Source organism: Paramisgurnus dabryanus, chromosome 8 (assembly GCF_030506205.2).
Source record: "Paramisgurnus dabryanus chromosome 8, PD_genome_1.1, whole genome shotgun sequence".
Lineage (NCBI taxonomy): Eukaryota > Metazoa > Chordata > Actinopteri > Cypriniformes > Cobitidae > Paramisgurnus > Paramisgurnus dabryanus.
This window is the reverse complement of record NC_133344.1, coordinates 35170031-35196610: the sequence shown is the minus strand read 5'-3', so window position 1 is coordinate 35196610 and position 26580 is coordinate 35170031. Positions and strand designations below refer to the sequence as shown.

General features: G+C 40.5%; 1 protein-coding gene across 6 annotated transcripts in view; it reads left to right on the top strand.

Moving 5' to 3' along the window:
• The window catches only part of mtus2b (microtubule associated tumor suppressor candidate 2b), a 55834-nt gene extending 30309 nt beyond the window's left edge, over positions 1–25525 (top strand). For 5 of the 6 annotated variants that reach the window (XM_065281660.2, XM_065281662.2, XM_065281659.2 and 2 more), the window contains 11 exons: positions 1618–1764; positions 2929–3024; positions 3539–3738; positions 10947–11013; positions 11488–11702; positions 11812–11917; positions 12813–12886; positions 12973–13071; positions 14840–14959; positions 17064–17161; positions 24744–25525. In XM_065281660.2, coding sequence (XP_065137732.1) covers positions 1618–1764; positions 2929–3024; positions 3539–3738; positions 10947–11013; positions 11488–11702; positions 11812–11917; positions 12813–12886; positions 12973–13071; positions 14840–14959; positions 17064–17161; positions 24744–24951 — 1430 coding nt within the window. In that variant the 3' untranslated portion in view covers positions 24952–25525. Of the gene's footprint in view, positions 1–1617; positions 1765–2928; positions 3025–3538; positions 3739–10946; positions 11014–11487; positions 11716–11811; positions 11918–12812; positions 12887–12972; positions 13072–14839; positions 14960–17063; positions 17162–24743 lie in introns of those variants that run through there. The other variant, XR_010542904.2, reaches the window with a different exon arrangement.
• The last annotated feature ends 1055 nt before the right edge of the window (positions 25526–26580 follow it).

Genomic DNA, 26580 nt, shown 5'->3' with positions numbered 1-26580 from the left:
TTTTTTTGGCTGATAATTTAATGTCAAACCACTTTTTTATTTCTAGAAGTGTTCTCATACCCAACGGAATTAAACTCACTGGTATGTTCCCATGCAGATTTGTTTTCTTTAGTTAGTCATTCCACCCGTACTAAGTGAACCAAACAGATGTGTTTTTAACCTCATCCACCAGTAACTCAATTTCTGTGTCTGTAAAGTTCCTCTTTTTCGCTCTCTTTGTCATTATTGCGATGAGGGAAAAAGCACAACCACGTGACTTATAACGGGAGGTGTTGTCACCATATATGGTTCATTGGAGGCGTTTCGGAATGCAAATGACCATGAACGTGCACGAGCATGGTGCTTAAGAACAAGTGGGATTTATCATCAAGGATTACTTACTGATGTGCGTACGAACCCAGTGCGCACGTTTGATAAATCCCGATTTTTTTGTACTTTGACACATTCTAAATTTCATTCGTAGGTACAAATATAGAACATTTTCTACGCACTGTTGATAAATGAGGCCCCAAGTCTTTTTCTCAATTTTAAGTGTATCTCAGTGGCAGAATTACAGCGCCACATACTGGTATGGCATGTATACTACATCGATTTGAGCAGTTTCAGTGGTTTTGTGATATTTCTTGAGATGACGCTGTGTTTACAGACTTTTATTTAGAACGAGGAAAGAAAGATTGGATAGTTAAAGCTCTGGCTTCGTGTGGATGTGTCACTGTGCCATTTGCATGTTGTAAATCGCCAAAAGTATATTTTATTATAGTCTAATAACACACATATTTTTTTATTCAAAATAAAGTTTTGGTCAATCTCGGATAACTCTTTTATTTTTGTTACATGGTTTCATAATAGAAGATTGAAATGTAAAAGGGAAGCGCCAACAGCGCATGTCAGCTTCTGGAACAAAAATAAAGCGAGAGGTGCAGACACAAGGAGTTATGGCAATGAGACACAACATCTCGCTTGCTATTTCAGGGAACAGAGATTACAGTCAAGGGAACTTTACGTTGTGTCATGAAATGACACAATGGGGGAAGAAATGCCCATTGTTTCGTAAGGATTGTGTGTGTCCTGTTTGATGGTATTATGCACAGATCAGGACATAAGAACCTGGTTCATAAGCTAGCAAAATAGCTTCCACAATTCTTTTCCCGAAGGGTCTGCTTGTAGGCAAGTTGACCCTTTTTTAAGGCTCCAAAACAAACCTATGGTTGATCAAATCTTCTCCACAGAGAAGACCTTATCAGTTTATAAGTGATATGAACGAATATGGGATAAACTGCCATAAACGCGTTTTGTGTTACCTGTCTTAAAGAGAATATATTTAGGACAGCTTGACAGACAGATACATTTTCACACAGAGTGCTGCTGAATGACAGAAGCTCACATGCGTTGTTTGCGCTTCCCTTTTGATGTCACTTGTGATGTCATTTCCCATTGTCTTAGATGGTCTAGTTTTACAAATGATTTAGATGCACGAAAGCGAGCATAATTTCATGAGGCAGCGTGGAGTTCCCACGAAAGGGAACATCAATGGAAGAATTAATTTTTATAATTATTTTATGGAATGATTTTGTTTTTCTAAGATTTATCCAAAGCTTCTTGTTTTCTCCTCCTCAGGTCCAAACAGTGCCAGTGAGGAGACTCTCCTCTGTCGCGCTCCTCTTCCCTCTGCTGAGAGCAGCAGTAGCCGGAGTCCTCACCGCGGCAGCCCCCCACCCCTCACCCGTCGCTCTCTCCTCCCGCCTCCTCGCGGCTCGCCCGTGGGTGAGTGATGCTACCAACGCCTCATTTGTTTCCTGATGTTGTGGTGTAATGCTTTAATGTGATTAAGATGTTTATTTGTCTAATTATCACACATTTAGTTGCCTGATGTTTTTGTCTGACATTGAAGGAATGAATTAACATAAAGCCAAATTGATGAATATAATAGATATTAGTATTTGCATTCAACAAAAATCTGTTTTACAGACAATGATTTTTAAGACAAAGGTTTTCGTACATGTTATTGGATTTGATATTTTTTGTGTTAGAGTAGAATGAGCAAACCTTAAAAATATAACCATAATCCAATCTTTAGAGCACATTGTTTTGAATGTGCAACAATTGCAAAAGCCTGCAAATATACTTATGTTCTACAAATATTGCTAGTCTCTATTCATATGAATTATTAATGTGTTGAGGAAAATGTATGCACATTTTAAATCTTTGGCAAAACATTTCAAGTGGCAAAATGCTTTGCATGACAGCTGAACAGTTGGGGGCATTAAGCAAATATTTCAAAAATGACAAAAGAGATTATTGTTAGATATAGCATTTTTGAATCGAAACACCCAAAACTTGAGATTGTTGAGCCATTTTGTGGCTGATTTATGCATTGCATCATTGATGATTATTATTTAACACTACAAGCAAAACAAAAACTAGTGAACCAAGTACGCCACCTAATGGTCACCTTTGACACTACACTGCAAAAAATTATTTTCAAGAAAAAAATAAGTCTAGTTTTTAGACCAAAAATATCAAATTTAAGTGATTTTGTGCATAAAACGTGATGATTTATGATTTTTTTTATGCTTAGCCCATTGGCAGATTTTTTTGCTTGTTTTATGCACAAAATCACTTAAATGTGATATTTTGGTCTAAAAACTAGACTTATTTTCTTGGGTCGTTTTGCTTATCAAGAAAAAGCATCTTATTTTAAGAATTTTTAGATATTTTTTACTGAAAACAAGACAAAAATACAAAAAAAAAAAATTCTTGAAAATCATTTTTTGCAGTGTAGCATTTACTTTTGTCTAAAGGGGTTGTTTTTTTTTGGCTGTTTAAATGTATGTCTTGTATCAATATTGTATATGTATGCTTATTTTCTTTAATATAATATTATTATTATATATTTTTAACATTAAAGTACTTTTGTTTCTCACTCAGCCTCTAGAAAAGAATTTCAGAGAGATGAAATCATACGGCCCATTGTGTCGTCCCCGAAGAGGTTTGCAGTGGTCTCTCCCAAACCTCAGTCCCCTGGTGAGTGTCTCCTGTATTAGTTTAATGTCTTTTTCTGCCTGGCTGCTGTTGCTTTTCCCACTTTCATTTTTAAGACCTCATTAACTGAGATGAGGCTGCTCGTGGTTGTCATAGCAACACTGTGATGACTCAAGCCTTCCATTAGGAAACCTGCTAGAAATTCCCTCTACTAGTGCTAATAGAGGATTCACTGACTTAAATATTTAAATTTTAGTAATTTTGTATTCAAAGTTTGGTAGTTTTTCTATAATTATTTAGATTATATCTTAAATAAACATCTACACAATCAAAGATTTTTATTATTGTTCTGTATTACATAGCACTGAGAAGTTGCTTTATAATAAATAATGGCATTTTTCAAATAAATAAAATTTTCCTTATGCATAGTTTTTTTTAGGTTGGTTAAATGTAACTCTGGCATGGTTTTGTGATGTTCCCCATTCCACAAACCAAATTTCTGCCAAAAAGTTTGTACCAAATCTGTAAGGAATTTCATTTTTCTTTATTTTGTCAGTGCGTCAGAAGTCATGTGTGGCTCGTCTGGGTGGTCGTGTGGAGGGTGTGGATGCTGAGAGGGAGCGACTGATGGTACAGAAGCTGAGAGAGAGGTGTATAGATCAGGCCCAGAAACTGATCACACTGCAGGATGAGCTCAGGAGATCCTCACGCTGTCTGGATGTGTTCGTCATTACTACACAACACTTCTGCCGGAAGGTAATTTGTGTTTAAAAACATTTCATATTGCATGATGCTATAAGTTACTAGTTTATTAAGTGTGAATTCAGCATCAAGAAATAACCTTAAAACTGCAGAGGCACACATTGTCCATAAACACAGCTTATTTTTAATGAAAGTTTTTGTCATTTAATTCACTGTAGATGAAAGGAATGAATAAAAATAGCTTTTTTGTGAATGATACTTTTAACCAACTGTTGTCAAGGTGAGGGTCGTAAGGAAATTTTTTGTCAAAAATGGTGTTTTATTATTATTATATCTCATAAACTCATTAATGATTATGCTAATGAGTGAATCAAAGACAATGCACAGAGAAGGATAACATAGGCAGCCTTTTCTAATTCAACATCATTACCAGTTTACAAGTGACTGAATTAGTGCATTACACACCAGAAAATCTATTTCAGTCAGTGTAAAAACACTTTACAAAGGCAGCAAATCTTTTAACACTGACTGAAATAGCTTTTCTCATGTGTAATGCGCTAAGAAGCACTAATGCTTACAATAGATTTCAGTCTGATGTTAACATGTTGCTCAACTAAAGTACAACATAAATTCATAGCACAGATATTTTTCTTAAGTCCATTTTTCTTAAGGTGAAGCCATTTAATCGATGCTATGCAATGCTGCTTTAATGCCGTCATCTCAGCATTCTGGGATTGTACAATCCATGATTTCCATGAGGGACGATGATGCTCATACAGTATTTTCAGACTTTGCATAAAAAGTAGACTAATGCAAAGATGCATTACAGTAAAATGATAAGGTAGCTCAACAGTTTTGTAACATAACAGTGCAGAACAGATACCAGAAAAGATTTGTAATTGTAATGAAATGTAAGGTCATGCGATGCAATGCTGATAAGAAAATGACTTATGTTATAAAAATGAACAGTTGCTTGTCAGCCCACATATCCCACCTACAGTCATTTGGTGAATACTAATAATAGTGAAAGGTCATTTTGAAGCATTGCTTTGATCAAGACACAGGGGTCAAAGGGCATAAGGTGTTTCTTTACTGACTGCTTACTGGGTTTCTTTCACGACCGAGCAACCGGTTGCTTATTGCCACATAGTGCACACAGCATATTGTTCTTCTTCATTCTGTAAAGATTTAAACCCTCTGATGTTATATCAACAATGTTGGTTTGTTGGTTAGTTTATGTCTTACCGATTTTTTGAATTACTAAAACACTAAACCCCAATTCTGAACCAAATTCATAGTGATCCATTTTGTCAAATCATGCACTCTTGCAAAACTTTAAACACAAACTTCTCACTAAAACACTGCAATGCACATGTTTTATAAATGCTTAACACAGGCAGGCAAAAGTTGAACACAACTACAACACAGTTGTCATCAAGCAAACACAACAACTTCTGCAGTTATAGCCCATCCGCCTCAAGGTTGTGCGTGTTGTGGCTTCACAAATGCTTTGCTGCATACCTCGGTTGTAACGAGTGGTTATTTCAGTAAAAGTTGTTCTTCTATCAGCTTGAATCAGTCGGCCCATTCTCCTCTGACCTCTTGCATCAACAAGCCATTTTCACCCACAGGACTGCCGCATACTGGATGTTTTTCCCTTTTCACACCATTCTTTGTAAACCCTAGAAATGGTTGTGCATGAAAATCCCAGTAACTGAGCAGATTGTGAAATACTTAGACCGGCCCGTCTGGCACCAACAATGCCACGCTCAAAATTGCTTAAATCACCTTTCTTTCCCATTCTGACATTCAGTTTGCAGTTCAGGAGATTGTCTTGACCAGGACCACACCCCTAAATGCATTGAAGCAACTGCCATGTGATTGGTTGATTAGATAATTGCATTCATGAGAAATTGAACAGGTGTTCCTAATAATCCTTTAAGTGAGTGTATATCATATAACAGTTAACTTCATTTTAATTTATTTATTTTAAGGAGTACCGGGTAGGAGACATAATGGTGTTTATAATGGACTGTTGTATCAACAACATCTATGCAATTTTGTTGAAATTGGTTTAGATGGTTTTGGATTGGTTTTGTACATCACCTGTTTTAAAATCTTTATGTAGTGCATGAAATCTGCCTTATACATTATATGAAATTTTGACATGATGTCGACGTCATTATAGTTTATGACTGAGTCACTTTTATAGGAATAATTATTTAAACCGTATTTTGTCTGTAATGCTTTTACGGCAATTTCATTGGATGCTTTGTGTAAAGATGTGTGTCCATTCCCAGTGGACACTTGTATCAGACAATGTATGCGTGTAGTTTGGCATATTGATCTTCCACAATCTCTCCATCATTTACCCCTCCTCCCAACATCCCTGAGTATTGCATATGTGTGTGTGTGTGTGTGTGTAAGAGCGAGAGAGAGAGAGAGAGAGAGAGAGAGAGAGAGAGAGAGAGAGAGAGAGCTTTGGGGGGTCGTATGAAGAATCATCTGTAAAATCGCAGTCTCATGCCGCTTGCTGTTTCCTTATTTAGGCTATGACATTAAACACAGGGTAAGGACATTTATTGGATGATTTTGCCTTTTCTTGCTCACTTCTCCTCTTTCTCTCTCTCTGTCTCTTTTCTCTTGTGCTGTGTTCGTGTTTATGAAGCTGTATTAAGCCCTATCGCATGGGCCAGTGTTGCTGTAATCTCTCTCTATGTCTGCACATGCTGTCTACATGTTGTGCGGATACTACGGTAAAACAGTATGGGTGGCTGTGTGTGTAATAAGATGCTATCTTGCTCAGTGACTTGTTTGCTAAAGCTGAATCATTAGGGCGTTCTGTTTCTGCGGTCTTTAATGTACTTTATGATAATATGATCGTAAATATGTGCGTGTGTTGTTAGAAGAGAGAAGCATGTGCTCGCGCAGTGAGGGAACACACCCAACCATTGACCATTAACACTTGATGCACCGGATCAAATGTCTTTTTTTATTTTCCTTTGATTTTTGTTGTGTTATTATTTTCTGTGAGACATAATAAGATGCAAGTTAGCACAAAATAATTGTTTATTGTTAATAAGAATTAAAAATGAATAAGTTTAAAAAAAATGTAAAGTGGTGCAAAACTCGCCAACACAATGCTAGGATGCTCTAGGTCAGTGGTTTTCAAACTGGGGGCCGGAAGATGGTGCCAGGGGGGCCCCAGTTTATGACATTTTATGAAATACATTAACCTAAAACAAATAAGGCTACTAACCAAAAGCACTATTTTTTTGTATAATTTAATGTTTTTTTTTATTAAAATGTTGAGTTTTAGAACAGTTTTTTGTCACAAATTTTCTTTGGGGGGCCAAGAAGGAATGCACCGTACACAAGGGGGGCCACAAGCTGAAAAAGTTTGGGAACCACTGCTCTAGGTGGTTGCCAGGGTGTTGCTGTGTGGTTGCTATGGTGTTCTGGGGGACACCATGGCATTGCTAGGTGGTTAATAATGTATAGTGGTTGTGTAGGCATTGCTATGCAGTGTTCTGGAAGTTTGCTACGGTATTTTGGTTTGTTGCTGGTGAGTTTATGGGATTTTTTGCTTTTGTTGTAATCATTGCAAATATAAACGCTTAAAATGACTGTACATACTCTCAAAAATGACCCAATGCTGGGTTGTTCCAAACCAGTGCTGGGTAACAACAACCCAAATGGATGATTTTTAACCCAGCGGTGTGTTCTGTGCTTTAACAAACCCCTGACCGTATATGATCCTTTACAATGTCTGACACACGCACTTTATTTCATGCTAACAAGCTGATGATTTGAATCAGGTGAATTACATATTTTAACTAGCATTAAAGTTTATCTTTCTAGCATCTTTTGTTTTAGTGCAATGGGTGTGATGGGGCACTCTTAAGCCCTACAGATTTATGTTTTGTCTCTTAGGTAGGGACTGAGTCCTTGAGACTGCCCTGTTTAACTAATATAAATCTTCCACAGCAGGAAATTAAAGTAGGTGACGTTACCGTGGTGAGGAATGAGTCGGATTTGTATTCATGGAAAGACTCCCCAGGGATTCGTAAAATTAGGTGAAAGCTGAAGAGAAATCTGATTGGGTGAGGGGTCATGGGGTCTTGACCCTGCTGTTTGTTTATGCTGTTTGTTTATGGGAAAGATGTTAGCAGCATAAGTTTAGGTACTGTAAATAAGGTACAGCTTTTTTGACATTTGTATGGCGTTTTGTGTTCTAAAAGTGATTCTGTTGATTTTAATGAACTGTATAATTATCATCCAATGTTAATATGCATTAAAATAAATAAATTTTCTTCTCTAAAACCTAAATGTTGCTTTCAAAACAATGCTTTGTTTGAGCATGTGTGTTTGTGCACATATAGATCATATACAGTAATCACTTAAATTTGTTGATGTTAAAGGGACACTCCCCCTTTTTTTTGAAAATATGCTCATTTTCCAGCTCCCCTAGAGTTAAACATTTGATTTTTAACGTTTTGGAATCCATTCAGCTGATCTCCAGGTCTGGTGGTACCACTTTTAGCATAGCTTAGCATTATCCATTCAATCTAATTAGTCCTTATGAATCACGCTCAAAAATAACCAAAGTTTTCCAAAAATATTTTTCCTATTTAAAACTTCACTCTTCTGTAGTTATCCTGGCGTAATAATCAAGGACTTTGCTGATGTAACATGGCTGCAGGCGCAATGATATCACGCAGCAGCCGAAAATAGTCCCCTTAGTATCTTTCAATGGCAGGGGTTATTTTCGGGCAGTGCGTAATATCATTGCGCCTCTTGCAGCCATGTCACAGCAGCAAAGTCCTTGATTATTATTTCGGAAATAGAGTATAGTTCCTAGTCATATCGGCCTAGAAAATCACAACTTAAATTTTTTTTTTATTGTCTTAGTACACGATCTAGCTACAGAAGAGTCAAGATTTAAATAGGAAAAATATCCAAACTCTTTGGTTATTTTTTAGCATGATGCTAATGGTCTAATCAGATTCAATGGATTGTGCTAAGCTATGCTAAAAGTGCCAGCGCCAGACCCGGAGATCAGCGGAATGGATTTCAAAACATTAAAAATCAAATGTTTAGGAGAGCTGGAAAATTAGCATATTTTCATAAAAAGTAGAGTGTCCATTTTAGGCAAAAGGCATTTGAGAGGACATGTAAATTGATTATTATAAATGTGCACAGTAAAAAATAAAAAATTATTAAATTATCATAATACTACCATATTGTTCCTTTTTCACCGATTTGTTTAAAACCTTGGCTTGTCATATACAAATGGTATAGGGACAGCTAGGATATCATTCAGTATCATGGTATTGCCATCTGATAACTGTACCATTTTATAATTGTACCATAGTACTTTCACAGTATTTAACATAAAGATAATGTCTTTACCGGTTATGGTGATGCAACTGAATAATGCAGTGAGATCTCAGCTGACATTTTAGAAGATGGTGAAACCTTCATCGCTGCTATTTTAAAATGCTGACTCATGCTGTAATACTCATGAGATTACCCTATGAGCATCTCATAGATTTACAGCCAGGTGAATAATGTGTTTATTATATCATGAGGCATGTCATATACTGTAACTGGACAGGGTTTATCATATTCCTAGACTAAAATGCATGTTTAAGCTGCCTTAATTTAAAAAACATCTTGCATTGACATATCTTAACATATATCAGTCTCATTGTTTTGCAATGAACCTGTCGATTTTATTGTTTTATACTGTTGTCTGAGGTCTACTTAAAGGTTTTACTGGATGGATGTGTGAATACAGTTAATAGATGCACGTGTGCCACATACACATTCAGTTCTTGTGTGTGTATTATAGTTAAAAAAATTTTTTGAAGAGATTTACTGCATTCGTATCAGCTAATATGGCAACCCCTAACTGCACAAATTATGCCTGTCTCCTGGATTTCATAATAAGCATTAAAATGCCAGTCAAAACTGCAGACTCGTATCCCTCGCAATAGGACTACCATTACTGTAGCTGTAGTGGCTCACTGTAAGTTTTACACATATGAGCTCAAAGATGGTGGTGCCCGCATTTACGTCAAGAATATTGTGGATACTGTTGTCTCATTCCTGCAGGATCCAAAATATTAGTGGTGCTTTTAATCACAGTCTCTCTGCAAATCCAGCACCAACTTGTGGCTTCTTTACAAATTAATCCGCGGTACACAAACTAAACAAACACTCCCCACGCAAGCTGGAACTTCTTTAAAAACAAACTTTAACCACGCATTCCTAATGTTATGTTCAGAGTCTCTGAGTTAAGGTTATACAGCGGCTGTGTTCTTCACATAGACGATTCTTCCACAACCGAACACTCCGTTTCCATGGGTACTCATAACAGATCACTGCGTCAAAATAAAGGTCTCTCAGGAAAAATGTATTTAATTTTGGTTACATTTGGCAATGTAACTTGACATGTTTACTGATTGTTGAGGCACTGCATGGTTTGCTTTGCCCCTGGCCCACATGTGTGTCACGCAACGCTGTGGGCGGGGCTACAAAAGTAATTTCAGTAAAGAGGACATTTTCAGTTCTGAAGCTTGCAGGATGTTCATTTAAGTATGATGACCTCTTATATAACAGAATATCAAGTTAAAATTGAGTTTTTGATTTTACTGCCCCTTTAATGTCCTAAGGCTTAGTCGTGGATTAATCTAAACCCTGTCCGGGAAAAGGCCTATAAATGTATCATATTTATAGTTTAATCATAGTATCATTCTAATAAACTTGGTTATGTTCAGAATAGAATTTTATTTGGTTACATTTCTTCTGTATGTAAAACATAAGAAGTAATCATTTCGATCCCTGTTACACTTTCATTATGGTTACTGCATGTTACCTGTTTTTGCAATTTAATCCATTTTAATCCATTCAGTTTGTGCATAAACTGGGCAGTGGAAAATGGAAGGCATTGTATCATAAGACACAGACGCTTTGTATAACTTCTGTATACCAGGTCTGCTTATGATATGACAGAGTATAATATTATGTTTTTATGCTAAGAGTAAGTTATTGTGCTATTTCAAATATAGCCTTGGTGTTTTGTAGTGCACAAAAAATTTGAAAAATATACACAACGCTATTTGTATTGTATTATATGGTATTGGTCCCATATGGATATCTTATTGTCAAAAGGAGATTTCAGTAAGCAATCATTAGAATGTACTATATGATTTACAGATTACTGTGCGCTATTACAGTTTGTGTTGTTTGTGTTTTAGAGCGAGAGCGCTGCCGTGAAGGAGAGGGAGTTATCCCTGCAGTTAGCCAGGATCAGGGATGAAGTGGGTAAGTTGTCTCAGTCATATCATATCTCACAAATGGAAGCATGAGGTCAACCACTCAGAAAATTCCATATGTAAAACATATTTTTGTCTTTCCATTCACCCATAATTTCAATCTTTTTGTAAAAATGCAAGGTAAGAAATGTATCATATTTGGGTTGGGCCTTTAAGCAGCCACTTAGAAAACCATTAGAAACATAATGGCAACTAAAACAACCACCCTATAACTACCTATCTGTACTGTAGTTATGCCCTAGTGCTGCATTTGCATGTTAATACCAGATGTAAGCAACAATGTCTGGGAAAACACGTGTGATTAGATTCTCAAAGGAAATAGACGGTAATTGGCTGATGGAAATTCATGGTAGCCGTTATTAGACGAAACCGAAAACGGTTGTGCATCATCACACACAGCCTGATTTGCTTCATCTTGTTTTGCTGAAGGTTTTCCATCTTGTATCTCTTTCTGTTTTTCCAGAGGTCAGTGTTCAGAGGTGGGAGTGTCTGCAGGGTGAGAAGGTCCAGCTGGAGCAGAGTTTTGAGCGGGAGCTGAAGGGACTTCAAGAGGAGCAACAGAAGGACCTCAAGGCTTTGCAGGAGAGACTGGTAGAGGAGCACCGCTCTGAGATACAGCGACTTCAGCAGCAGCAGAAGAACCGCTTGGAGCTTCTCCTCACCCAACACCAGGAACAGGTGAGAGCAGAAAGTGTGTTTTTTCAATCACTTCTTTGTTCTTTATACACATGCAGTAACACTAAATGCCCCTTAATGCTGTAAAAAATGAAATGTTTTTTAATGTAAGGTGGAGGAGATGAGTGAAAGTCATGAGACAGCCCTCAAAGAGATGGAAGTGACTCACATTGCGGCACTGGCCACTCTACAGGAGGAACATAACAGAACCGTCAAGAGTAAGTCCTGCTCCACACACTTCCAGATATACAACTGCTATAAGCAGAGGTGGAGACAAAAACATTAACTCTTTCCCCGCCATTGACGAGAAATTTTGGCTTTCTGCAATACCGCTATTATCAGCACTTCCGCAACTTATACAACCCGGAAGTAGCGCCTCACGTGAAAGAGAAAGAACTCTGTGTATGTTTTAAAGATCGCTCTAAATCTGATCTCTATCAAAAGTCCTTCACAAAAATGGAATTATCTCAGCTTTTTGCTCAGATTTGGGTGTTTTTCAAGAAACCTACCCATATTTAAGAGGTGATAAAAAGAGAACTAATGAAGGTAGGACGAAACAGGTTTTTTGTTTGAAAGCAGAGGGTCTGTTCTTTGACATATTGTTTGTTTATATTTAAAGAAGAACATTTTCTGGAAGGCATTAAACTTTTGTGAAAATCATGAAAAATGCTGGCGCTGGCTGGTAACTTTTTTTTAAAACGCTGGCGGTGAAAGAGTTAAAAGCGTACATTATTTTCAAACACTTTTTATTAGATTTTTTTCAGTATTATTTATTATTACATTCATGGTTTTTTTTACTTTTTGTGTTGAGCACCGGTTTTATTAAGGCATTTTCCATTTTCACATATTGTTCACTTGCTTGGTCTAAACCTGAGTTCTCCTTTCACAATCCAAAAACTTAAAGTTGTGGTTTTGTGGTAATATTATGCTTTCGTTTATAAGTTATAGTAATATCCATGGGAAACACAAGTTCAATTTCTATTTTTTATTATCCCTTCTGTTACCACACAATTTTCTGAAAAAAGACACTTAAGATGGTTAGAATCGGATCTGTTTGTTTATTCATCATCATCCACTGTATGTTTATACTAACACAAGCAATTGTATTGATAGACCTCAGGATGGCACATGAACAACAGAAGAAATCAATGGAAGAGGAATTTGAGAAGCTAAGACTCTCACTGCAGGTTTGTTGTCACTTTTGAGTCCAAAACAACACAATTTTTGTCTCTTTATGGCTTCTGGTGAATGGGTGTTTGTGTGGTCTCTTCAGGATCAGGTGGACACACTGACATTTCAGAACCGCTCTCTGAGAGACCGGGCCAAACGTTTTGAAGAAGCTCTACGCAGAAGCACAGATGAGCAGATAGTGGTAATATTTCTGCTTTCAGCTTTTTTCTGTCTTTGTGTATAGTGGGTTGGGGTTGGCTAAATGAGACATGAATTCAGACAAAAGAGGGACATACCAAATTTTAAAACATTTTTTTCTGATACAGGTAAATAAATAAGTATAAAAAAAACTTGACAGCAGACTTTTGGAATCCATTGTCTAACACTTACAGTATAAAGAGCGGATTTACTAAACATGGTAAATTAGCATGAGAGCGCAATTTTAAAAAAGTGTCAATGCAGTGGAAATTACTGCGTGTGATTTACTGATAAGGCACACATTAAAGAACACAGGCGCAAAAATCTCATTTCTACAACAACCAACGCAATCTGCCGAAAGCAGCGCAAATTAGCATAGGATTTAAGACGTGATTTTTTTCTAATGATGCAAATTCCAGTAAATTGACAAGTGCAAACTTTGTAACTAGTAAATCACTTTGCATGATTAATTAAAATACTCTCCTACACTGAAAAAAATTATGAATTTAATTTACTCAATTTTTTAAGGTAAGTGGTTGCAATCAATTTATTAAAGCTACATTTAAACAAAAAAAATTAGAAAGGCAAAACAAAAAACTTTTGTTTAAATGTAGCTTAAATAAATTGATTGCAACCACTTACCTTAAAAAAATGTAGTAAATTGAATGAATAATTTTTTTCCGTGTACCATAAATTTTGCATCTGAAAATTATTTAATTTATATTAAATCTGCATGTTTGTAAAATCCTGATAGTAGTATTTTTACGGCAAAATAAGTGTTTGCGCAGACGCAAGCTGTAAGTAAACCCTACATTTCTTAAATGTGCAATGTAGCAAATAAACAGCTAGTTAAATCTAAGGGTCAGAGAGAGGGTGAATGGTGGTTATGTAAAATTTAAAAATACAACTGTTTTTTGAAGCCTTGAATAACATTCAATATCTGGGTTTCAGGAAAAATGCAACAAAAGCATATACGTAAGGAATAATTGACAACGGGCCATTAAATTATTAGAAAAATAATGCACACCCGAGGTGGTAATGCAGCCACGACGGAAAGCGGTGTGCATTATTTTTCAATAATTCAAGAGTCAATTATTCCGCTTACACTACGGTTACCACACCTCAAGACATGGATCACACGATATATTTAAAAGGATTTGTCTGTTTTTGTACTTAAATCGCTATTGTGAGTAGGACTATTTTTTCTGCATCTCATCCAATGGCTCTTTTGATTGATCCAAAAGTCATTTTAAAGCTGGCAATGGAGGCTTGATCAATTGATAGCGTTCTAATGCAGTTATTAATCAAGTTATTAAAAAGAGAGCAAGAACGACAGAGACACAGAGAGAGAAAGAAAAAAAGAGAGAGGGCGAGCGAGCAAGAGAGATATTGTGTGAACAAGGCTAACTCTGTGCGTTTCTAAACATCGCTGTTATTGCTTCGCAAAATCGTCTGTTGTTTTTGTTAGTCTGTTATACCAGTTAACTATGAGAAGTGATATGGAACTGTAATGCGGTCGAGAGAGCTGCCTGGAACTACGTTCGCCATGCGTTTCCCAGAAAATTATTGCACACCTCAGAACGTTCATCAGCCAATCAGATTCAAGCATTCAATGGACCCGTAGTAATAAACCCTTTTAACGTATGCTTATTCATAATTACTTTTTTCCAGTTTCTATCTAAGTATTTTGAGTGTAGATTTTTTTGTAAGTGACATTTTTTATGTGTAGTAGTTTGCATCTCTCAATTTTTGGTATTTTTGTTTATGTTCAGGATGCACTCGCACCCTATCAGCATATCGAGGAGGACCTCAAAAGTCTTAAGGAAGTCCTGGAGATGAAAAACCAACAGATTCACGAACAAGAACTCAAGATTTCAGAGCTCGAAAAAATGGTAAATAAGTTATACTAGCCGATGGAGTCAGTTTGTAGTTACTGACACCTGGAGCGCATCAAGCAAAAGCATTATTCAGTTACAATGCGATTTAAAAAAAAAACAAAGCTTAGCATAGCTTAGCTTAATCCATTGAATCTAACTAGACCATTAGCATCGCGCTCAAAAATAACCAAAGAGTTTCAATATTTTTACTATTTAAAACTTTATTATTCTGTAGTTACATTGTGTACTAAGACCGATGGAAAATTAAAAGTTGCAATTTTCTAGGCTAATATGGCTAGGCACTATATTCTGGCGTAATAATCAAGGACTTTGCTGCCGTAACATGGCTCATGTCTCTTTGGTAACTTTTAATGGGACTATTTTCGGGTACTGCGTAATATCATTGGTTACATTGGAAACTCTTTGGTGTTTTTTGAGTGCGATGCTAATGGTCTAATCAGATTCAATGGATTGTGCTAAGCTATGCTAAAAGTGATACAGCCAGACCAGAGATTGGCTAAATTGATTCCAAAACTGTAAAAATCAAATGTTTAACTCTAGGGGAGCTGAAAAAAGCTTTTTTTTCAAAAGTGGAGTGACCCTTTAATCATTATAAGCAGGGTGCGATTTGCCGGGGGGGATGCGTGGGATTTCCCCCTTTCTGGTCAATGTATCCCTGCCTCTGCTTAATTATTTTTATCCCCGGTGGGGATAAATTTATCCCCCCCTCAAAGTGATCAGTGCTACTACACTAGTGGCGAGACGGATCACAAAACATATCACTGATCCGTGGTTTGAATAAAGTCAATTTTGTTTTAAAATGCGCTGCTTTGGCTGGCTCTGATACAGCTGCCGCGCGCAGCCTCTCTGTATTCACCACTCTGCAGACTTGCTCAATGTCCGGCCCACGGCGCTATCTGATTGGTTACAGACCCGGTTACACCTCACGAGTAGCCTATCAACACATGCGAGATGGTTATGGAGCTGTGTGTCGAAACGGTGGAAGGCAGCATATTCATCCGCATATTAATAAAGCGGGAATAAACATCACAATCTGATTATCTGTTTATGATGACAAGCAGAGTAAGTGTCCCAGTCACACCACTGAGAATGGCCGAAGTTACACGCAGATGAGGTGTTTAGCGAGGCGCGGGCGCGGGCGCGTCCAGTTTGCGCAAATGAGGCTAAGTGACTAACACATAATGCATCTGTCTTTTCTATCATTTCACTGTAGCTCCGCATTGCGGTGTAAAGTTAATATTATTACTTTAAAAGCAGCAGTAAAACTGTTTCTACTGTAATGGTTTAACTTTGCAATAAATACATTGTTCATATTTATGTTTAAGTTGACACTACATTGTGCCATACAGTTTTGCCATTCAAGATTTAATTCTTGCGTGTTTTTTCGTTGTGCATGATCACAGCTCATATGTGTGGGGAAAGATAAGCTATTAGAATAAAAATATTGCGTAAGGCTGCTTCATGAGTTAATAAGAAAAAAGATTTTACAATTCCTGCAAATGCAGTGATGAGTTCATGTTCTCATGATTTATTTTTATGAATTAAAATGTTTTGAAATGTGCTGTGGACAGAGACGCATTATGTCAAGAATGATAAAAAATCGTCAATAAGCTCATAATTTGGGCTAAAATAGTCTAAATGTTAAGTTTTAAAACCATTTTAAAAAGCTGGTTATATTTTGATGTTTCTGCGCAAGTTCAGCAGACAGTGAGGTTCGGGTTTGTTCCGATCAGAGCTCGTGAGCGGAGAGCGCATTTCTGAATATTAGAAATATTTTAATTAGAAATATATAAAAAATAATAATAATATTATAATGGATTTTTGTTAGGTCAGACAATAATTACCAAATTTCTCTCTCATATTGCTCTTCATAACCACTGAAAACAGTCAAAAAAGTAAAAACTAGTGGTGGGTACAAAATAACTCGACGCCTATGAAAACATCCCCCCCTCTGTTTTTTTCACAAATCGCACCCTGATTATAAGCATGTTTTGATTTGTTTTTTACTTTATATTTTTTAAATGTCGAACTTACAAAGAGAAATGACTTAGTAGACCTCTACAAGTCATGAAATGATTTTTGTGATTGTTTTGCACAGGCCCAAAAGAATGTCCTGTTGGAGGAGCGTATTCAGGTGCTACAGCAGCAAAATGAAGATCTAAAGGACAGGATTGACCGCAACCTTGCTATGTCCAGGTCTGTATTAATCACGTTTTGAAATACGGTATACTTCTAAAGCTACAATATAACAACTGCAGTGTGTAGGTTATCATGCAAGACGAATGGAAACAAAGCATTAGTTTGAGATATAGCAACCAAAGTGGTCTTAAAGTGCATACATTTGTCAGTCTGTTTGTTCTGTGGGGGATCAAACCTATGACCTGTGTGATGCTAGCACTATATCGATTGAGCTGAACACATCTAGAAGAGAAAATTTGTACATACTAGGAGGCCCACTAATAACAAGGGTGCAGTAATCATAAGAGAGCAGATAAGAGGATTTGACTTATTTGGCCAGATATAATGTGACTCCGCAGATTCGTTGATTCCTTTATGAGTGAGCTGATTAAATTGTCAGACTTTCAATGGATTCTGCCAACAAACCCGTATTTCTGAACGGCCTGAGGATGGGATTAGGTCAGTAATTCTCAAAGTGTTGTCCGCCAAACCCCTCCAGTGGTCCGCCAAAAGATGACCCAAACTAGGCAAGTGTTTATACAATCGTCACTTATTTATGTAGATTTTTAATGCACTTGCGAAACTGTGATATCAGTTCTTGCCTTTCTGTTTTAATAACGTAAAAATGGATCGGTTGGCTAAACCAAAGAGGAGTCAAAATAAAAGATCAAGCGTCAACTGAGAGCAGCTAAAATTCACAGATCTATTAGTTTTGAAATGTAATAGTTTTTGTTCCCTTTCAGTCGGTCACTACGACGTCACGTCGTGACCGACGAATTGGGAACTCGCTTAGAGAGACCAATCTGCTTCGAATACTACTAAAACGCCAATGAACTTGGCATTGAGATATTTGCATAATGCTGGCGCCGCCCCGCCAGGTGCGTATATAAGCAGCAGGTGCAAATAGGGAAATTAGCTTTTTATCGCTTCGAAAGCCGGCAGTATCTGCTACTGAGAAGCTACTTTACTCTGTTGGGATTTGATTGCTGAAGTTGGTTGAACTAGCAGTATCACAGCGGACGCTTCGCTTATTCCACGGCTCTACATCTGTTTATTGTTTTGAGTTTAGTGTGTGCGTTGCCTTCCTGTGCGCTCATCAACTAAGCATCTGAGTGAATTTCCCTAAAAGAGTGATACGAGAGAGCTTTGTGCCTTGTTAAAGGCAGCCACTCTCTCGTATATGCGGAGATCAGCGTCCTTTTCAGGATAGCTTTTCGCCCGTGCGATCTTGGATGCGAGAAGTATAAGGGTTCCAGTGACGGTCACGAGCGCTGTCTTCGTGCTCAGGCATCGAGCACTCCGTCCGGGGCTGCGTTCGTGGAGAGTTTCTGTTCTCTCTGTGAGAGCATAACCCTCTTGGATTGCGGAGACGACTGTCGTTTCTACGGGAACGCTGTCCGCGCCTTTGCAGTGCTGACGCCGCCATGGTGCGGCTGTCAAGCGCTCGCAGGGCGCCCTTCGCGTCACTACGCTGAGTAGGACGGAGGATGCGTCCTCCACCTACCGGCCTTCTCATCCTCAGCCGGTCGAGGCTCCGGTGGAGACTGCAGAGTCGTGTTCTACGATGTCTGCCGAATCCATTGGACCTCCTTCTGGTCCCGTCACTTCTGCAGCATCAGAGGGGTGTCCATTTTTCCTCCGAGGCAGAGTCATTCCGGAGATGGCGGCCGTGCCCGCTCGAGCGGCGGAGACGGTAGAGTTGGAAAGGTTAACTCCTCTCCGCCCGAACCGTCCCACCCACATGATTGGTACTTCGGAGCTGCTCGGGCCTCTCGGTCCTCTCCTCCTGTGCCGAAGAGCTGACGTGATTTGCGGCCGTCCGGCCGTTCAGCTTTCACCCCTCACCTCCCTCACCAACGGAGCCGCTAAGGGCGGGGACCCCTTCAGTGGAGCGGGATGCGTTCCTGGAGGGACCACCCAACCCTTCCCTCCCGTGTTTGTAGACAGTCGTCCGGTTACGGACGCTGCCCATCAGGCATGCCGGAGAGGCGGCTTCAGCCCTGCACGTAATAACGTTGCTGCAGGCTCACCAAGGATTTACCAGGGAGGCCGCGACCTTCAGTCGTACGATGTCCACCTCAGTGGTTCAAGATTGCCACCTTTGGCTGTGTCTGGCTGACATGACGGACGCAGACGAGAACAACTTGAATGCTCCTGTCTCACAGACCGGCCTCTTCGGCGAGCCAGGGGATTCGTAACAGCTCCGCTGCGCAGACTGAGGCGATCTCCTAGGTCATGCCCCGGCGGAAGAGAGCTGCCCTTGGTCCACCACGCCGGCTCCTCAGTCTGCCTCTCGCCGTCGGCGTCCTGCGGCGACCACCTCCGTTCCCCTCCTCGGACCCCATCTCGGCAGCGCAGGGGAACCGGTCGTCAGCAGCTCGCCCCGCCCGCTTAGCCGCTTCCCGTGAAATTCGGGAGTTTAAGTGGCCAGTGAAGGGCGACCCGGATTGGCAGAGGATCACTCTTCAGGAGATGGAGCTCCTTCCCCCGATAGAGGGTCGGGTGGAAAATCCTTGGCTTGCATATGTTCCACCGGCTGTTCGGCCGGTACCCACTTAACCACACATAAGAGTGCATTCCTCTTCCCTCTCTAGGTCTCCGGAGGATCGAGAGAGCCGTGAGCGGGTTCACACCAGCTCCCCTACCTCTCCTCTATCGCCAGCGGGTGACCTGAGGAGTCCGAGCTCTCCGCTGAGGAGACCGGACCACCAGCACCCTCATCGGAGTCTGCGCTCTCCGTAGAGGAGACCAGACGACCGTTACCCTCAGCGGGCTCAGGTCAGTGTCACACACACATACTGTAGATGTTTATGCTGTCACAGCAGACGCACCGGCAGTCCCACCTGTCTCGCTTCGCTGCCCCACCGCGGGTACTTCGGTAGTGTCGTTATTTCTCCTCGTACGGTGCCTGGGTGCTTGGCTTCAGTTCCCAGCCCGTTTCGTTGGGTTTTACGCACGATCCGCCTCGGTTACGAATCCGTCACACCCCAAATTCGGGCTTTCGTTTCACTGTGGTGAAAGCGTCCGATGCACATGTACTGCGTGCAAAAGTCGATATCCTGTTGGCGAAGGATGTTCGAGCCGGTCCCTCTTACCGAGATGATGATGATGATAGGGTTTTTCCAGCCTTTATCTCATAGTACCCAAAATACGCGGCGGGTTACGATCGATTTGATTTACGCACCGGCTCTACGAAGGTGTTCTTTTTGGATGATAACGCCGAGGCTCGTATTTCAATATTCAGATCGGTTTGCAGCCTTAGACCTGTAAGACGTGTACTTTATGTGTCCATCTCCCCTCGCTTTAGACCGTTTTTTCGCTCTGCGTCGTGGGGTGGGCATATTAATACTAAGTACACCATTCGAGCTGTCTCTCTCTCTCCGTGTCTCCATGTGCTAGTCACGGCATTAAAATGTCAGAGAGAGAGCGTTGTTCGCATTCTGCTTTTTTCTACGTCGACTTATAATAGCCCGTTCTTGGCAGACGTGCGCGAACTCAGAGAGTTAATGCTTCGGCATCTCGCTCGTTTAAGTCTTCAGGTCAACTGGGAAAGAGCAACTTCGCCCCGTGCAGAGGATCCTTTTTCTCAGTATGGAAATAAGACTCGATCGACTAATTGGCGTGTTTAACAAGAGCGCGCAACCAGTCAGTTCTGACTTGCCTCGGTTTAATTCGAGGGAAGTACGCGGTCCCTCTGAAACAATTTCAGAAGCTCCTGGACATATGACAGCATGCTGGCGCAGCCTGGTGGCCGCCCGAGCTGCTTCATATGAGACCGCTTCAGCGTTGGCTTACGATCGAGTCTCGAGGAGAGCGTGGCACACTGACATACACCGTGTAAATATTGCACCTGCGTGTCATTTAAATTTTTCCCCGTGGTAGACCCGGCATTTCCGATAGAAGATATGCCCCTGAGGGGTCTCCTGGCATTCTATATTGCAATGCCCTCAGCACGGGATGATCAGCCACGTATGACGGGCTTGCAGTCTCAGGGGTGTGCATAGCACCCCAACTGCCGCGAGCGGTGCGCTGTATATCTGGGACTTGTACGCTCTGCTATGGAGATGCGAGGGAAGGATGTATTAGCCGACACCAATAACATTGCGACTGTTGCGTTATTTACCGTTAAGGCGGTTTTGCGCTCTCGTCACCTGTCGCATCTCGCTCGTCATCTCCTCCTTTGGAGTCAGAAGTATCTGAGGTCCCTTCGTGCCATTTACATTCCGGGTTCGCTCAGTACAGCGGCAGACGCGCTTCCCGAGCTGCGCCCCCGGCGAATGGCGACTCCACCTCCAGACGGTCCAGCTAATTTGGAAGAAGTTCGGTTGTGCGTAGATAGATCTGTTTGCGTCGCCGGACGATACCCACTGTCGCCTATTTTATTCACTAACCGAGGGCAGCCTCGGCGTGGATGCGTTGGCACACAGCTGGCCGCGGGGGGTGCGTAAATACGCATTCCTTCCAGTGAGCTTTATTGCGCAGACACTGTGCAAAGTCAGGCAGGACGAGGAGAGCCTTTATTAATCGTCCGTACTGGACGACCAAGAATTGGTTTTCATTGTTAATGCTCCTCGCGACAGCCCTCCCTGGCGGATTCCCCTGAGGAAGGACTTTCTTTCTCAAGGAAGGGGCACATTGGCACTCGCGCCCGACCTGTGCGATCTCCATGTATGGTCGTTGAGCGCGCGCAAGGTTTAGGTGATTTATCGCAAGCGGTATCTAACACCATCGACGCGGTTCGAGCACCGTCCACAAGACGGGCTTACGCGCTTAATGAAACCTTTTTCGTCACCCGGTGCTCTTCGCAACGCGAGGACCCCAGAGAATGCCCATTAACATTGTGCTTTTATATCTTCAACATAGGTTAGATGGTAGGCTGTCCCTCCGCCATTTAAGTTGATATCGCCGCTATTTCTGCTCATCACTCACTTATCAACGGCAGATCAGTTGGCCAGCATGATTTAATTATTACATTTTAAGAGGCGCTCGCAGGCTAAACCCCCTCGCGCCCTCCCTCTTTTCCTGAGACCTGTCCATGGTGCTGAAGCCTTCAGGTCTCCCTTTTGAGCCTTTGCAGTCTACGAGTCTGATGTTTTTATCAATGAAAACTCTGACCCTGATAGCATTGGCCTCCATGAAGAGAGTAGGGGATTTACATGCATTCTCTGTTGACGTTTTGTGCTTTTAGTTTGGTCCTGCTGTCTCACTGAGACCCAGACCAGGCTACGTGCCCAAAGTTCCCACCACTCCCTTCAGAGATAGGTGGTGAGCTTGCAAGCGCTGCCCCCGGAGGACGCAGACCCAACCATGGCTTTGTTTTGCCCCGTACGCGCACTGCGACTCTACGTGGTTCGCACGCAAAGCCTCAGGACCTCAGACCAGCTCTTTGTTTGTTATGGTGGCCAGCAGAAAGGGAAAGCTGTCACTAGCAGAGGATGTCTCTTTGGATAGTTGATACTATCGCCCTGGCTTATAATCTTCAGGGTATTCCTTGCCCCTTTAATTTGAGAGTGCACTCCACACGGAGCGTTGCCTCATCTTGGGCTTTAGCTCGTGGTTCCTCGCTAACAGACATCTGCAGAGCTGCTGGTTGGGCGACACCTAATACGTTCATTAGATTTTACAGTGTTCGTATCGAGCCTGTATCCTCTCGTGTTCTTTCCCCACCAGGGAGGGCACGGAGAGCAGACTCGCAAGTCGGCTTGCAGCCTCCGACTGAGGCTCCTAATTGAGTTTCAGTATGGAAGGCCATCAGAGCAAAAATGCGTAATGGTTTGAATTGCTCTTCCTCCGCTGCCTTGGCAGCCTTTGTTGCGGAGCATTGGCTGTCAGCCTTTCACTAGCTGTATTCTTACGAACCTACGTGTTTGGCTTGGGCTCCACATTGTGTCCCAACGGGTTCCTTTGTGAGTATTATTCCGTGGGGTTAATCCTACCAGCCCACGTTTCCCTTAGCAGAGCACTGCTTTGCTTACACAGCCACGGCTGTCATTTTTACCTCAACTATGGTTGACTTTCGCCCACCATTAGCCCTTAAGAGGGGCGGTGGCTTCCGCAGCGTTCCTATCCCGCTCAGGTAGGGCGCTTCCCAGTCGCTGGCACTTCTGTGGGGTTAAAGGAACAACTAGTGCCCGGCCTTCTGCCTTAAAACCTACCTCCTCCTCCTTAAGTGGAACCGGAGGGCTTTTACGCAGACACTGGAAGAGGTCAGCCCCTAGTGGCGTTTTGGTAGGGATTCCCAATTCGTCGGTCACGTCCCGTCGCCACAGGTGCTGCCACCTGCTGTTACGGCCGGTCACACTTTCCGGCTTTCTCAGCGAAAAAGAAGCTAATTTCCCTATTTGCACCTGCTGCTTATATACGCACCTGGCGGGGCGGCGCCAGCATTATGCAAATATCTCAATGCCAAGTTCATTGGCGTTTTAGTAGTATTCGAAGCAGATTGGTCTCTCTAAGCGAGTTCCCAATTCGTCGGTCACGACGTGACGTCTCCGTTCCCTCCTTCAGGGAACGAGGGTTACATCCGTAACCGAGACGTTTCATGTGTAAAATCCCTGTAATTTCAGTGATTTTGGACATTAAGGGGAACATTTTTTTGTTTTTTGTTCATAATAAGCTGCAACTCATTTCACATTTACTTTTTCAGATGAAATAAAATTCATATAATAATTTCTGAACGTAGCATTGCATTTGTTTAAAAAAAATTAGTTTTTGACTTGAAACATTTGCATATTAAACTTAAACTTAGCTTATCCTTACTATTTTGTTGTTTTTGGGGGAGTGTTAGAGTGGGATTCTGTTAGGTGGTCCTCAGAAAAAAATTGGAAGATAAAGTGGTCCTTGCGCTGAAAAAGAAACACTGGATTAGGTGGATTTGAAGTGAAAGTATTTTATCAACATACAATTCGTGTCGAGTCGTGCCATTTGGCTCATACCATTATCTCACTTTTGATGGTGGCGTATAGCGCCTTTTCTGGAAAAAAACATACACAGGCACGCATGCATGCACGCACGCACACACAGTCAGTCTGATATCTGGGTGTCACAGGGTGGAAAAGATAGACAAGTGTTTTATTTTTATAAGACATGAAAAGCCATGGTAATGGCTTCATAAGTGTGAAGTAAGATAAAAAGTGGGCCGAGTACAGATCTTTGCGGAACACCAGTTAGCGCTGTGGAGATAAAGTACTGTAAATGAATTTTGCTCTGCTAGGTTAAATAAGTATGATGTGATCCATGTTAGTTCCTAGGATGTGATGCCCAGCTCACAAAGGAAGGAGACTAGATTTACATGGTTCACCGTTTTAGATTGCTAATGCTGAAACAATATTGTGTTGTTGGTAGTCCACTTACTGTACATATCAAATGGTTACAACCCCCCTCAAATGTGTTAACATTACCCATACATTTTCAAACATAAAATTAAATAATAAAAACTTCAGGTTTTTGGGGTTCCCCTATGTTGTGAACTGAGAACGCATTATATTACAGTATATTATACTAATACTAGGTAATGGTTTAATTTTTTGGGATGGCTAAGAGGCTGTTTGTAGGGGCACCTAGCATTATGCTAAACAGTTGATTTTTCTACTCTTATCAGGCAACTTTCAGAGGAAAACGCAAATCTGCAGGTGTATGTGGAGAAGGAGAGCAATGAGAAGAAGCGACTGAGTCGCACCAATGAAGAGCTTATGTGGCGTCTGCAGACGGGCGAGTTGAGCCCTCGAATGTCTCCCACCCAGTCGCCCCTCCATCGACCGGCCTCTAGTCCACCGTCACCCTCCCGAATACAGACCTTCCCTAGATGAGTCACCCCGTTTTTCCACCTTTCTTTCTCTCTTTTGCAAATTTTGTCTATCATCCTCAAATTACATTTCACATCATGTGGATTCTCACCGGAAAAGAAGATGCTCACATGATCACATTATTTTCCTGATCATCTCACCCCTGACTCTACAGTTTTGCCATCTCAGGCAAATATTGGGAACATACATTTCTTGTTAATTCGTTTTCATTTTATAAATATACAACAGGATCGCGAGTGTTTGTCTCATACATTTCCAAACATTAATCAGGAGAGCATTATTAACTAGGACTATTTTCCTTCGAAGAAAAACCACCCACCAGCAACCCTCTGTGAGCCTAAGCATTATTTGATAACTGACATGCACCTGACAGAGTATTACAGCAAGATATTTAAAGGCAATTGTTAATCAAATGCTATCATTTTTTTCTTCTTGGAAATAGGGACCCAAAATTTTGTAATGTAGTTTTAATTTACATTTAAAAGGAAATATCATCCAAACATTTATTTTTCTTAAAGGGGTAGTTCACCCAAAAATAAATTCTGTCATCATTTACTCACTCTCATGTTGTTACAAACCTGTATAAATTTAGTTGTTCTGATGAAAACGAAGGAAGATATTTTGAGAAACGTTTGTAACCAAACCGTTTGTGGACCCCATTTACTTTCATAGTATTCATTTTTCCTACTATGTAAGTGAACGGGGTCCACAAACGGTTTGGGTACAAACACTTCTCAAAATTTCTTCCTTTGTTTTCATCAGAACAAAGAAATTTATACAGGTTTGTAACAACATGAGAGTGAGTAAATGATGAAAGAATTTTAATTTTTGGGTGAACTATCCCTTAAGGTCCTTACAGCTCCTTACAAGTTCATCTATTATTTTTACAATGTTTAACATAATTGCAGGTGAACTTAAAAAAGTTCAAACAACTTGAATTTGCAACCTACTATTTTAGGTTTGGCTTGTGAAAAGTTGACATAGCTAAAATCAAGTTGAAATTGTTTAACTTATTTTTTTAAGTTAAAGTAACATAAAAATATATGCTGATTTGACAAAAATGCTGCATATTTTTAAAGTGTGACCGCTATATGGATGTTAAAATCATTCTCATGAAATAGCGTGCAGTTGAAAAATCGTACAATACATACGGCAAATTCCAATTTTGCGTGCATATGATACGCCAGTCCTTCCCGTTCACTTGCACGGCACATCTTTTCGTGTCATTTTATTTATTGGTTTCTCATTTGTATTATGTTTTTTAAACCATTGTCGCTTTGGTTTGGGGTTAGATTTGGTAGGATGTCATTTAATATGTTTTTATAATATATATATATTTAATATATAGGTTTTGTCTATTTTTAAACCATGAAGTTGGGGTTAGAATTCGTGTTTGGGTTAGGATGTCATCTTATGTAACAAAAACTTGCTATAACCCCAAACCCAAGCGACAATGGTAAAAAACAAAAAAAGGAAAACGATAAATAAAACAACACCGTATAAGTGAACGGTAAGGACTGGCGTATCATATGCATGCAAAATTGGAATTTGACGCATGTATTGCACAACGCATTTCATGAGAATGAGAATCAGCCATTTTCACAAACTCATCTCGTTTATTATCTCTGGAAT